Genomic DNA, 14052 nt, shown 5'->3' with positions numbered 1-14052 from the left:
TACTGAATCATTGGAGCTCTGATAGACGAGGCCAAGCACCTTGGCAACCTGACCTTCAACATCTGGAACAAGATGAAGAAGATGGTCTCCTACACTCCTCTGATTCTGGATCCAAACACTTATCTTGTTAACTTCATTAAGGGGTGCCATGAATATAAGAAAGGGGGACTATGGGACATTTTAGGAATATTTTTTCCCTACCTTCGATTAAACCGAATAATCAACTCACCATGGATCCAGAACTGTAGATCCATCCTTCTGATTCAGGCGATGATCTGTTTGGAAGCGATTATTCTCATAAACATAACTGTTGCAACAGCCTGCTGCACACTATCAGTCTACATATCCTGCAATGAATCAGGACTTTGCATTGAGACACACCTCTGTGTGCAGCAACATTCAGCAGAGGAAGTCTGACTAAAGCTCCACCCCTCACCAGACTCACCCGAGACAAACCAGGAAACAGTGTTTTATTCTTCCTCACTAAAGAGAGTCACACAGACTGAAAACCAGACGATCAGATTCACCTTCAGAACAAACTAACAACTTCATCTGAGTGAGTTCATCTACAGGAGAGAAAAGTGGAAAACTACAACACTGCTGCTTCAACCTGCTGACGCTCCACACACTGAAGGTGAGTTTGACTAAAAACACGACTCAAAGTGAAAGTAAATGTCAGTGAAGCTAGTAGAGGAGGGAGGGGAGCCATGACTGACTGTACTTTATGTCTGCTGTGTTTTCAGCTTCACTCAGAGACTAAATGGCTTCCAGATCAGAGGAGGATCTCTGCTGTCCGGTCTGTCATGACGTCTTTAGACTTCCTGTTGTTCTGTCATGTAGCCACAGCTTCTGTAAAGACTGTCTGAAGAACTGGTGGAGAGAGAAACCAACACGCGAGTGTCCAGTTTGTAAGAGAAGATCTTCAAAGGTTGAACCACCTTGTAACCGGGCCTTAAAGAACCTGTGTGAGGCCTTCTTACTGGAGAGAGATCAGAGAGCTTCAGAGGCTCTCTGCAGTCTGCACTCTGAGAAACTCAAACTCTTCTGTCTGGACCATCAGCAGCCAGTGTGTCACATCTGCAGAGATTCAGAAAAACACACCAACCACAGATTCAGACCCATCGATGAAGCGGCACGACAACACAAGAAGAAACTTCAGGAAACTCTGGAGCCCTTAAAGGAGAAGTTAAAGGTTTTTAAACAAGTTAAAGTGAAGTCTGATCAAACAGCAAAACACATGAAGGTCCAGGCCCGGAGCACAGAGAGGAAGATTAAGGAGCAGTTTAAGAAGCTTCACCAGTTTCTAGAAGAGGAAGAGGAGGCCAGGATCTCTGCTCTGAGGGAGGAAGAGGAGCAGAAGAGTCAGATGATGAAGGAGAAGATGGAGGCTCTGAGCAGAGAGATAGCAGCTCTTTCAGACACACTCAGAGCCACAGAGGAGGAGCTGAGAGCTGAAGACATCTCATTCCTGCACAACTACAAGGCTGCAGTGGAAAGAGTCCAGCAGCGCCCCCTGCTGGAGGATCCACGGCTGCTCTCAGGAGCTCTGATAGATGAGGCCAAACACCTGGGCAACCTGACCTTCAACATCTGGAACAAGATGAAGGAGATGGTCTCCTACACTCCTCTGATTCTGGATCCAAACACTGCTCATCCAGAACTCATCCTGTCTGAAGATCTGACCAGTGTGAGACTAGGAGAGAAACAGCAGCTTCCTGATAATCCAGAGAGGTTTGATGAACACATCTCTGTCCTGGGCTCTGAGGGCTTTAACTCTGGGACTCACAGCTGGGATGTCGAGGTTGGAGACAGTACATTCTGGTTTCTGGGTGTGTTACCAGAGTCTGTCCAGAGGAAGGGATTCAAACAGTCTGGATTATGGGTAATAGGGTTCTATGAAGGTAAATACTCAGCATGGTCACCACCAGCTCCACCCACTGATCTCAGAGTCCAGAAGAAGCTCCAGAGGATCAGAGTGAATCTGCACTGGAACAGAGGAAAGCTGTCGATCTCTGATCTTGATACTAACACACACATACACACCTTCACACACACTTTCACTGAGAAGCTGTTTCCATTCATTAGATCTGCTGGTAAACTGAATATATTACCACTGAAGGTCTGTGTGAAAGTGGAACAGAGCAGTTAAAGATAAAGAGCATGATCATATTTATATTAATGATGTTTATTTCTTAAGGGGAAAACTCTCTGAATTTAAGCTGCACCTGTCCTCCTGCTGACTCATTATTCCAAAAATGTTTATTTTTGTTTCAGGTATTGTTTTATTATGGTTTTATTTTCTTTTTATTATTTAGTTTAACAATCTGCTTTTTGTTTCTGTTGTCGACCTTTATTAAATTACATTACATTAACTTACCTGACCCTTTTATCCACAGTGACTTACAATAAGTGCATTCAACCATATGGATACAACCCAAAAATTGCAATAATTATGCAAGTACATCATCTTAATTAAATATGCTAAACTGCTTCAAGTGCTACATTTAGAAACAATAAGAGAGAAAGAAAGAGGGTTTTGTTTTTGTAAAATCATTTCACTCAGTATCTCTGATCTTTCTGTTTGGTTCGTTTACACTTTTCTTTTTTTATTGATATTGTGTCATTTTACTGTAAATTGTTGTTCATTTTGATTATTTTGACTTGTGTGTGTGGAGCCATGAAGACCAGCAGAGACTTTGTAGAAGTTGATGAGATCCAAATAAAGAAAAAATAATCAGTTTATCAATAACTGCATGTTTGAGCAGCCAATCATTGTTCACCAACAAACTTTATTTTAAATTATAGTCCAGATTATTCCAAATTATTCAAAACATTAAAATCAATGTTTAATTACATGAAATGTTAACAATTTATACAATATATGTAATCATCCAAACATATATGTACATTTCTCTATTTGATGCAACAACCAGTTCAGGTGACATTTTCCAAACATAAGAAAGCCGGTGGAGCAGCAGCCCGCATGGACAAAACCACATATAGACTTTTCTTGATGAATTTTATTTAGAAGAGATATTTTTAGACATGTTTTTATTGTTGATATACTCGTTTCTAGTTCACTTTAACACGACTCGTTCTCAATGAGAACTCTTAACGCAGTGAGCAACAAACAGGACAGAATGGGATGACCAGGTAGGTGGGTGGTTGAGGCGTGGCCCTGCTCCTAAACCAAAGGCCCAGTTCCAATCTGGACCCTACACCCTCCGGATCTCCGTTTGTAGTCACACTCACAGCTAAATGAAGCACCTTCTTTAAGGTGGAGGATATAAATGCAGTGGCAAGCTTTGGGACTAACTTCCCTCTCTAAAGCAAGGAAATAAAAAAAATATATATCAGAATCAGAAATACTTTATTGATCCCCGGGGCGAGATTGAGTTATGTTTTGCTCCCATTCTAGATACATACAGTATATAGTATAACAAGAGTACAAATAATGATGAAAAATAGGGTCTATCATTAGGTGCATATATATATATATATATATATATATACATATATACAATATACAACAATTTATAATCAAATGAACATGTCTACCATTTTCTAGACTAGACAAGTGTATATTTGATCCTAAATACAATATACAATATTTACTTGGGGCTGTTTGTGGTTACTGCTTTCGGCTTGGGGACTGTGACTAAGATTCTTCGATTTGGCTCTCAGGCGTTGTCTCTTGGAATTTAGTCTGCTGGTAGGATCATTGGCTTCCCCAGGCGGGCCTGGGTACTGACGGGCGGCGCGACGTGAACGCTGATCCATTGCCATCCCCAGACTTTGACTCTCTGGAACAGGTGCTCACGGAAGACCTCGCAGAGCTGGACCAGTACTGCAAAACCTGGCGCCTAAAACCAAGCCCCGCTAAAACAGTCTCCAGTGTATTCCACCTCAACAACGCAAAAGCTGCTTCAGAGCTAAATATCCAACTCAGCGGACTTAAGCTGAAGCACGCCCTCAACCCAACTTACCTGGGAGTGACGCTTGACAGGACCCTATCCTTCAAGGAACACCTGAAAGGAACGGCAGCTAAGGTGAAGACTAGAAACAACCTGCTCTGTAAGCTCGCTGGCTCAAAATGGGGGGCAGCAGCCCCCACATTGCGCACCTCGGCACTGGCCCTTGCTTACTCTGCAGCCGAATACTGTGCCCCTGTTTGGTCCAGGTCACCCCATACACACCATGTGGACACCCAGCTCAACACAACCATGCGAATCATAAGCGGGACTATTCGTTCAACACCACTCCCCTGGCTCCCTGTCCTATCCAATATAACCCCCCCACATATCCGGCGAGTAGCATCTACTCAAAGGATGCTTCAAAAGGTCGAAGACTCTCCCCATCTACCAATCCATGCAGACATCTTCAACCCACCCACTGCCCGTCTTCCATCTAGACGACCGATATGGAAGAATACCCCACCAGCCGACTTCACCACCCAATCAGCTTGGGAAAAGGAATGGGAGTCCAAGGATGTCCCAAACAAACATCTGGTGTCAGACCCCACCCAACAGGTCCCTGGCACCAACCTGCCAAGGATACAGTGGTCAACTCTTAATAGATTCAGGTCCGGACATGGCCCCTGCTTGGCCAGCCTTCACAAATGGGGCAGCAGCCCAAGCCCATTGTGTGCCTGTGGAGAGGTGCAAACAATGGAACACATCATTGAAGCTTGCCCGCTCCACAGTCTAAAAGGAGGGTTAGTCACCCTCCATACAGCAGACCAGGAGGAAACTGCATGGCTCAAGGACTTTGCATTCGCTAATTAAGAAAATACAAAATATTTACTTTAAGTTGATAACGTCTGTATGACGATAAAGTAGAACAAATTAAATGTCTCTCTTAGTTTGAGCAGTTGAAGAGTAAATGTTTGTAACGGTAGTCACATGGAACTTACATTGGACCATGTTCCATGACGGACAAAAAACAGCGTTGCACTTAGTCAGTAAGAGCAGCTGGTTAAGTCGTCATCCATGTAGACTTGCTATTGGAGGGTTTTTATAACCCACTTCCACTCCCCGCTAATTGGTTTGGGGTGGAACTTAATATGGTGGACCCTCCACCTGAACGAAATGGAAGTGGTTAAGGAGAGGGTGTAGGGGTTTGGAATTGGGCCTAAGTTATCTTGTTAACTTCATTAAAGGGTGCCATGAATATAAGAAAGGGGGACTATGGAACATTTTAGGATTATTTTTTTCTCTACCTTCGATTAAACCAAATAATCAACTCACCATGGATCCAGAACTGTAGATCCATCCTTCTGATTCAGGAGATGATCTGTTTGGAAGCGATTCTTCTCATAAACATAACTGTTGCAACAGCCTGCTGCACACTATCAGTCTACATGTCCTGCAATGAATCAGGACTTTAGATGAGTCACTCCTCTGTGTGCAGAAACATTCAGCAGAGATCTGACGAAAGCTCCACCCTCACCAGACTCACCTGAGAAACCAGACAAACCAGGAAACAGTTTGTTATTCTTCCTCACTAAAGAGAGTCACACAGACTGAAAACCAGACGATCAGATTCACCTTCAGAACAAACTAACAACTTCATCTGAGTGAGTTCATCTACAGGAGAGAAAAGTGGAAAACTACAACACTGCTGCTTCAACCTGCTGACGCTCCACACACTGAAGGTGAGTTTGACTAAAAACACGACTCAAAGTGAAGGTCAATGTCAGTGAAGCATGTAGAGGAGGGAGCTGTGGTCAAGCCAGCCGGTACGTTGTTTTGGGGGTGCTTGTATATCCTAGGCATTACGGTAAGAGCGTGTGAGAACTGATTTCAAAATAAAAGCACCGTTCTGATGAACGTGATAGGCCTTCAAAATAAAAGCACCGTTCTGATGAACGTGATAGGTCTTCAAAATAAAAGCACCGTTGTGATGAACGTGATAGGACATTTCAGATTCATTCAAGAGGTCAGCCAGTCTGTCAATAACAAATAAATGAATGAATAAAATGATTAAATAACTAATACATAAATAAGTAAAAAATAAATGAAACAAAATGAATACATATGAAATACTAAATAAAATGAATGATAATTTAAAAAGAAAAACAACCACCTCCAAAATGTAGGTCAGAGAAAAATCGTATTCCAATTGTGTAAATACTTAGTCAAACTTAATATTAAATAATACATTTACAAAGGGTGATCTAACCTCTAAATTACAGTATACAACCTCACACAGTGCCTAATTTAACTTGAGATAGATAGAATTGATAAAAGGAAACTGTCCACTATCACAGACTAATTTCACCTCATAATAATAGTAGACCACCTCAGAGAATATTAGGACAATCTGATGTAGAATTTCAAAATGAAAGCCCTTTGAAATTTCATAAATGGGCAATATTCCCTCTAAATTCAGATTTGAATTATAAGGAAATTGTACACTATCATGGACCAATTTCACTTCAGGATGACAGTAGACCACCTCAGAGTGTCACTCAGAGAATATTAGTAAATTCTGATGTAGAGTTTCAAAATTAAAGCCCTTTAAAAATCTCATATATGAGCTGTCTTCCCTCTAAATTCAGATTGGGAATTTTACATCAGAATGTCCTGATAGTGACGGAGTGATACTCTAAGGTGGTCTACTATTATTCTGTTGTGAAATTAGTTTGTGATAGTTGGTCGTGTCCTTCTAATTCTGATCTGAATTTAGAGGGAAGATAGCCCACATATAAGATTTTTAAAGGGCTTTAATTTCGAAAGACAGTTTCCCTTTAATTCTAATCTGAATTTATTTATTCATTCATTTATTGATTTATTATTGACAGACTGAATGACCACTTGAATGAATCTGAATGTCCCATCACGTTCATCAAAACGGTGCTTTTATTTTCAAGGCCTATCACGTTCATTAGAACGGTGCTTTTAATTTGAAGTCAGTTCCTACGCCCTCTTACCGTAATGCCTAGGATATACACGTACCGCAAAACAACTTGGGGGCTGGCTTGACTGTGTTTTTCGAAGTGGGGGCTGGCTTGACCGCAGTAGGAGGAAGGGGAGCCATGACTGACTGTACTTTCTGTCTGCTGTGTTTTCAGCTTCACTCAGAGACAAAATGGCTTCAAGATCAGAGGAGGATCTCTGCTGTCCGGTCTGTCATGACGTCTTTAGAGATCCTGTTCTCCTGTCATGTAGCCACAGCTTCTGTAAAGACTGTCTGAACAGCTGGTGGAGAGAGAAACAGACACGCGAGTGTCCAATTTGTAAGAGAAGATCTTCAAAGGCAGAACCACCTTGTAACCTGGCCTTAAAGAACCTGTGTGAGTCCTTCTTACAGAAGAGAGATCAGAGAGCTTCAGAGGTTCTCTGCAGTCTGCACTCTGAGAAACTCAAACTCTTCTGTCTGGACCATCAGCAGCCAGTGTGTGTCGTCTGCAGAGATTCAGAAAAACACACCAACCACAGATTCAGACCCATCGATGAAGCTGCACGACAACACAAGAAGGAACTTCAGGAAACTCTGGAGCCCTTAAAGGAGAAGTTAAAGGTTTTTGAACAAGTTAAAGTGAAGTATGATCAAACAGCAGAACACATGAAGGTCCAGGCCCGACGCACAGAGAGGCAGATTAAGGAGCAGTTTAAGAAGCTTCACCAGTTTCTAGAAGAGGAAGAGGAGGACAGGATCTCTGCTCTGAGGGAGGAAGAGGAGCAGAAGAGTCAGATGATGAAGGAGAAGATGGAGGCTCTGAGCAGAGAGATAGCGGCTCTTTCAGACACAATCAGAGCCACAGAGGAGGAGCTGAGAGCTGAAGACGTCTCATTCCTGCACAACTACAAGGCTGCAGTGGAAAGAGTCCAGCAGCGCCCCCTGCTGGAGGATCCACAGCTGCTCTCAGGAGCTCTGATAGACGAGGCCAAACACCTGGGCAACCTGACCTTCAACATCTGGAACAAGATGAAGGAGGTGGTCTCCTACACTCCTCTGATTCTGGATCCAAACACTGCTTATCCATCATTCATCCTGTCTGAAGATCTGACCAGTGTGAGAGGAGATGAGGAACAGCAGCTTCCTGATAATCCAGAGAGGTTTGATAAATACATCTGTGTCCTGGGCTCTGAGGGCTTTAACTCTGGGACTCACAGCTGGGATGTCGAGGTTGGAGACAGTACATTCTGGTCTCTGGGTGTGTTAGCAGAGTCTGTCCAGAGGAAGGGATTCATACAGTCTGGATTTTGGATAATAGAGTTCTATGAAGGTAAATACTCAGCATGGTCACCACCAGATCCACCCACTGATCTCAGATTCCGAAAGAAGCTCCAGAGGATCACAGTGAATCTGGACTGGAACAGAGGAAAGCTGTCGTTCTCTGATCCTGATACTAACACACACATACACACCTTCACACACACTTTCACTGAGAAACTGTTTCCATTCATTAACACTGCTGGTAAACTGAATATATTACCACTGAAGGTCTGTGTGACAGTGGAACAGAGCAGTTAAAGATAAAGAGCATGATCATATTTATATTAATGATGTTTATTTCTTAAAGGGACTATTTGTAAGATTCAGAAATGCTGCTTAACAGCGACACCAGTGGCCTTGAAATCAACTAAAGTCAGCGCCGAGCTCGCGCTTGCTCGCTCTACATAGACATGAACGAGCATCGCTCAAAACTATGAGGCGACAGACGTCAGCTAAAACCACAATATCACTCTATATTTCAGCTGCTTGGCAGTAATGTTAGCAGACCAGACGAAGGTCTTTCCATGAATCACTGCTGATCCTAGTGTTGGCTTTTCCTGCTCAGCGCAGGCTTCAGCAGCGGGGCTCCTCAACAAGTTACGTTATCGCCTCCCAACCGCAGCCGGCAGCCGAAGACACTGGCACCCGGTCAGTAACGAGATGATAACGTAACTCGTTGAGGAGCCCTGTCACTTCACAAGACACGGGAAACCTCTGTTGGTCTGGAGGAGCTGCAGCATTTATTTCTGCACAAACGTCCACAAAAACTAACTCTTCTGCAGTGTGTAGTGAGCACGCGTTCACGTCTAGAGGTGGAGCGAGACAGCGAGGACGCGCACGCTGTCTGAGTGAAGGAGAGCAGGCAGCGGAGACGAGGCTCCGGCCACACGCGAGCGCGCATATGCGAACGCGCATGTGTGCCGACCCGCTACATTTATACGCTTAAAAAGTTACAAACAGTCCCTTTAAGGGGAAAACTCTCTGAGTTTAAGCTGCACCTGTCCTCCTGCTGACTCATTATTCCAAAGATATGTTTATTTTTGTTTCAGGTATTGTTTTATTATGTTTTTATTCTCTTTTTATTATTTAGTTTGACAATCGGCTTTTTGTTTCTGTTGTCGACCTTTATTAAATTACATTACATTCATTTAGCTGACACTTTTATCCAAAGTGACTTACAATAAGTGCATTCAACCATATGGATACAACCCAAAAATTGCAATAATTATGCAATTACATCATCTTAATTAAATATGCTAAACTGCTTCAAGTGCTACATTTAGAAACAATAAGAGAGAAAGAAAGAGGGTTTTGTTTTTGTAAAATAATTTCACTCAGTATCTCTGATCTTTCTGTTTGGTTCGTTTACACTTTTCTTTTTTTATCGATACTGTGTCATTTTACTGTAAATTGTTGTTCATTTTGATTATTTTGACTTGTGTGTGTGGAGCCATGAAGACCAGCAAAGACTTTGTAGAAGTTGATAAGATCCAAATAAAGAAAAAAGAATCAGTTTATCAATAACTGCATGTTTGAGCAGCCAATCATTGTTCACCCACAAACTTTATTTTAAATTGTAGTCCAGATTATTCCAGATTATGCAAAACATTAAAATCAATGTTTAATTACAGGAAATGTTAACAATTTATACAATATATGTAATCATCCAAAATATATGTACAATTCTCTATTTGATGCAACAACCAGTTCAGGTGACATTTTCCAAACATAAGAAAGCCGGAGGAGCAGCAGCCCGCATGGACAAAACCACATATAGACTTTTCTTGATGAATTTTATTTAGAAGAGATATTTTTAGACATGTTTTTACTGTTGATATACTCGTTTCTAGTTCACTTTAACACGACTCGTTCTCAATGCGAACTCTTAATGCAGTGAGCAACAAACATGACAGAATGGGATGACCAGGTAGGTGGGTGGTTGAGGCGTGGCCCTGCTCCCAAACCAAAGGCCCAGTTCCAATCTGGACCCTACACCCTCCGGATCTCCGTTTGTAGTCACACTCACAGCTAAATGAAGCACCTTCTTTAAGGTGGCAAGCTTTGGGACTAACTTCCCTCTCTAAAGCAAGGAAATAAAAAAAATATATCAGAATCAGAAATACTTTATTGATCCCCGGGGCGAGATTGAGATATGTTTTGCTCCCATTCTAGATACATACAGTATATAGTATAACAAGAGTGCAAATAATGATGAAATATAGGGTCTATCATTAGGTGTGTAAAAATGCAAGAATAGTATAAATAAATATGAATGTTAGTTTAAATGTATGTATAAATAAATGCAGTGTTAATACCAGAGTAAACCAGATTAGTGAATTATTGCAGTAAATTATTGTACTGTTAAGTCAGTATTACACAGTTGAAGATATAAGAAATTATGGGATTAAAAATAATAAATATATGTTGCAAATATATATATATGTATATATATATATATACATATATATATATATGTATATATATATATATATATATATATATACAGAATATACACTATACAATATACAACAATTTATAATCAAATGAACATATGTACCATTTTCTAGACTAGACAAGGATATATTTGATCCTTAATACAATATACAAAATTTACTTTAAGTTGATAACGTCTGTATGACAATACAGTAGAATAAATTAAATGTCTCTTTTAGTTTGAGCAGTTTAAGAGTAAATGTTTGTAACGGTAGTCACATGGAACTTACATTGGAGCATGTTCCATGACGGACAAAAAACAGCGTTGTACTTAGTCAGTAAGAGCAGCTGGTTAAGTCGGCATCCATGTAGACTTGCTATTGGAGGGTTTTATAACCCACTTCCACTGCCCGCTAATTGGTTTTGGAATTGGGCCTAAGTTAACTTGTTAACTTTATTAAAGGGACTGTTTGTATCTTCTTACACATATAAATCACCGGGGTCGTCGTCCCATGCGCGCTCGTCGCATATGCGCGCTCGCGTGTGGCTACGCTGTTCAGACTCAGACTCTAACACAAACTACACGGAAGCACCAAAACCGCAAAGTTATATCTAGTGAAGCCCGTCTTGCAATACAGTGTTGGCCGCGGTCGGAGGACGCGGGGGAGACCATAGCTTTGGTCTCCAGGGCCGGAGTCTCTGCTGTACTCTGCTCCGCAGCGAGAAACGTTATCGTCTCCAACCGGGTGCCGGTGTCTCCCTGTTTCCACAGGCCGCGGTTGGGAGGCTGAAGCAGGAAAAGCCAACACTAGGATCAGCATTGATTCATGGAGAGACCTTCGTCTGGTCAGCTAACATTACTGCAAAGCAGGTGAAATATAGAGTGATATTGTGCTTTTAGCTGACGTGTGTCGCCTCACTGTTTTGAGCGATGCTCGTTCATGTCTATGTAGAGCGAGCACAAGCGCGAGCCCGACGCTGACCTTCATTGACTTAACGGCCACAGGTGTCGCCGTTAACAAGCATTTCTGATTCTTACAAACAGTCCCTTTAAGGCAGTGGTTCCCAAACTTTTTCTGTCAAGCCCCCCTTTGATGATATAGGAACATTGTAAACCCCCCCCACCGCACCCGACCCCACCCACCCCAAATGGGTCCTACCTTCTTTGTTTTGAATTAATTGCATTATAATATATAAACTCTATAAAATATATATATTTTTTTCTAAAATAAGTACATATCACTTCACTTTTCCACTTCACAGTTTATTGTTCAGTTTGTTTTACTGAAAAAAAAATAGCAATAATAAAATCAATTTCCAAAAAGATTGGACTTTAGATTGCTTTCAGACATATTAATTGCATTACATTCTATTTATATTCCATATATATATATTCTATCTATATATATAGTATTAATTGCTCTCAGTGAACCTCCCCCTGAATAAATAAAAGGTAAAAAAAACTAAATAAAAAAAACTAACTCCTCCGCTATTGTGTGAGCCTTTTTGCATTGGGAGACTCTATAGGCTACGTTGTAGGAAGCGAGTTGTGCTTTCACAGGGACAGATGCAGCTTTTACAAAGTGACTCTGCTGGGCATGACAGTTTTCCAATTTCTTTTTGAAAAACTCAAGGTGCTTGTTCACATGATCGGGGTGGTGGGTTTCCAATTTAGTGGGCTTCATACTGTCTGCCGCCAGTATTTTAAGACACACAACATACTGGGGTCTCTCTCCTTGGCCGACCATGGTGCTTGTAAAGCCCAGGGTCAGATATGCCTCGTTATATTTTCTTGCTTTTACCTTTTTTTGTGCCGTTGTTGTGGTGGTCGCATCGCCTGTTACAGCTGTAACAGACTTGCCATCTGATTTGCGCTTTATACCAGTCACAAATCTGTCCATCTTGGTACATCGCTTCCTTCCTATCTCTTATCTTTTTCTCTTTCTCTTTCTGTGTCGCTCTGTGTCTTTCTCGCTCTCTTTGTGTCGCTGTGTGTGTCTCTCTCTCTCTCTCTCTGGTTTTGCCGCTAGTCGGTCTGTAACATGAGCCGCTCTGGGGGGCGTGGTTGGAACACAGTGCATGTCACGTCGGTTCCGCTTGATTTCTTTTTATTTTATTTTTATTTCTTAGGTGCAACCATATGATATAGTGCCCTATCTTTACAACTTGTTTGCAATTGTATTTGTTATAATTTCATTTTATATTGTTTTACTGGTGTATGTGTGTGTTTGTGTGTGTGGGTTGGTAGTGAAGCCGCGCCCCCCCCTGTAGTTCCACTGCGCCCCCCCTAGGGTGCGCGCCCTCCACTTTGGGAACCACTGCTTTAAGGGGTGCCATGAATATAAGAAAGGGGGACTATGGAAAATATTAGGAATATTTTTTTTCTCTACCTTCGATTAAACCAAATAATCAACTCACCATTGATCCAGAACTGCTCATCCAAAACTCATCCTGTCTGAAGATCTGACCAGTGTGAGACAAGGAGAGGAACAGCAGCTTCCTGATAATCCAGAGAGGTTTGCTACACAAATCTTTGTCCTGGGCTCTGAGGGCTTTAACTCTGGGACTCACAGCTGGGATGTCGAGGTTGGAGACAGTACATACTGGTTACTGGGTGTGTTAGCAGAGTCTGTCCGGAGGAAGGAAAGGATACGGTGTCGAATGTGGAGAATACAGTTCTGTGGAGGTAAATACTCAGTACGTTCACTACCAGCTCCACCCACTGATCTTGTAGTCCAGAAGAAGCTCCAGAGGATTAGAGTGAATCTGGACTTGAACAGAGGAAAGCTGTCGTTCTCTGATCCTGATACTAACACACACATACACACCTTCACACACACTTTCACTGAGAAGCTGTTTCCATTCATTAACACTGATGATAAACTGAATATATCACCACTGAAGGTCTGTGTGACAGTGGAACAGAGCAGTTAAAGATAAAGAGCATGATTATAGTCATGATGTTTATTTTTTAAAGTGGCAGTAGGCAGTATATTTTTGGCATCAGTGGGCAAAAATTCCATAATAACCTTTCAGCATATTGTAATTCAAGTGTTCTGAGAGAAAACTAGACTGCAGCACCTCCTCATGGCTCTGTTTTCAGGCTTTAAAATATCTGGCCCTTGACGGGAGACTTTGACCAATCACAGGTCATTTCATGGAGAGAGCGTTCTTATTGGCTGTGCTCCGGTCACGTGACCGCAACTTGGCGTTCCTTCACCAGATTTCACAATTGTGTCTGCGTCACAAAATTTCTCATTTTACAGCTAAACAGTAAACTACAAGATGATTCTGAAAACATTTGAGGCGAGGAATAGGCATTAACGTAACAGAATATTGATTCATATTTGATCAGCTCTTACTGCTTGTTTTCCTCCGGTCTGAAATCTTGCAGATCCC

The 14052-nt window shown here is 41.8% G+C and overlaps 2 protein-coding genes across 3 annotated transcripts in view; both read left to right on the top strand.

Annotated features, from left to right (window-relative positions):
• The window catches only part of LOC141768833 (zinc-binding protein A33-like), a 275021-nt gene that overhangs the window by 152213 nt on the left and 108756 nt on the right, over positions 1 to 14052 (top strand). Inside the window, exon 2 of one of the 2 annotated variants that reach the window (XM_074637238.1) lies at positions 2120 to 4009. The exons of the other annotated variant lie outside the window; for it this stretch is intronic. Coding sequence (XP_074493339.1) covers positions 2120 to 2149 — 30 coding nt within the window. The 3' untranslated portion in view covers positions 2150 to 4009. Of the gene's footprint in view, positions 1 to 2119; positions 4010 to 14052 lie in introns of those variants that run through there. 2 annotated transcript variants of the gene reach the window in all.
• On the top strand, positions 4840 to 9744 carry LOC141768841 (nuclear factor 7, brain-like). Its single transcript, XM_074637251.1, has 2 exons — positions 4840 to 5653; positions 7073 to 9744. Exon 2 carries the CDS (start codon positions 7090 to 7092, stop codon positions 8476 to 8478), a length of 1389 nt encoding a protein of 462 aa, XP_074493352.1. The 5' UTR covers positions 4840 to 5653; positions 7073 to 7089; the 3' UTR covers positions 8479 to 9744.

This window comes from Sebastes fasciatus, chromosome 1, assembly GCF_043250625.1.
Source record: "Sebastes fasciatus isolate fSebFas1 chromosome 1, fSebFas1.pri, whole genome shotgun sequence".
In the NCBI taxonomy this organism is placed as follows: Eukaryota; Metazoa; Chordata; class Actinopteri; order Perciformes; family Sebastidae; genus Sebastes; species Sebastes fasciatus.
Note: the sequence above shows the minus strand (reverse complement) of the source record. Positions and strands in the feature narration are given on the sequence as shown.

What these genes read in the sequence shown, in the direction of transcription:
- LOC141768841 (XM_074637251.1), top strand. Translation starts at nt 7,090, where the DNA reads ATGGCTTCAAGATCAGAGGAGGATCTCTGCTGTCCGGTCTGTCATGAC.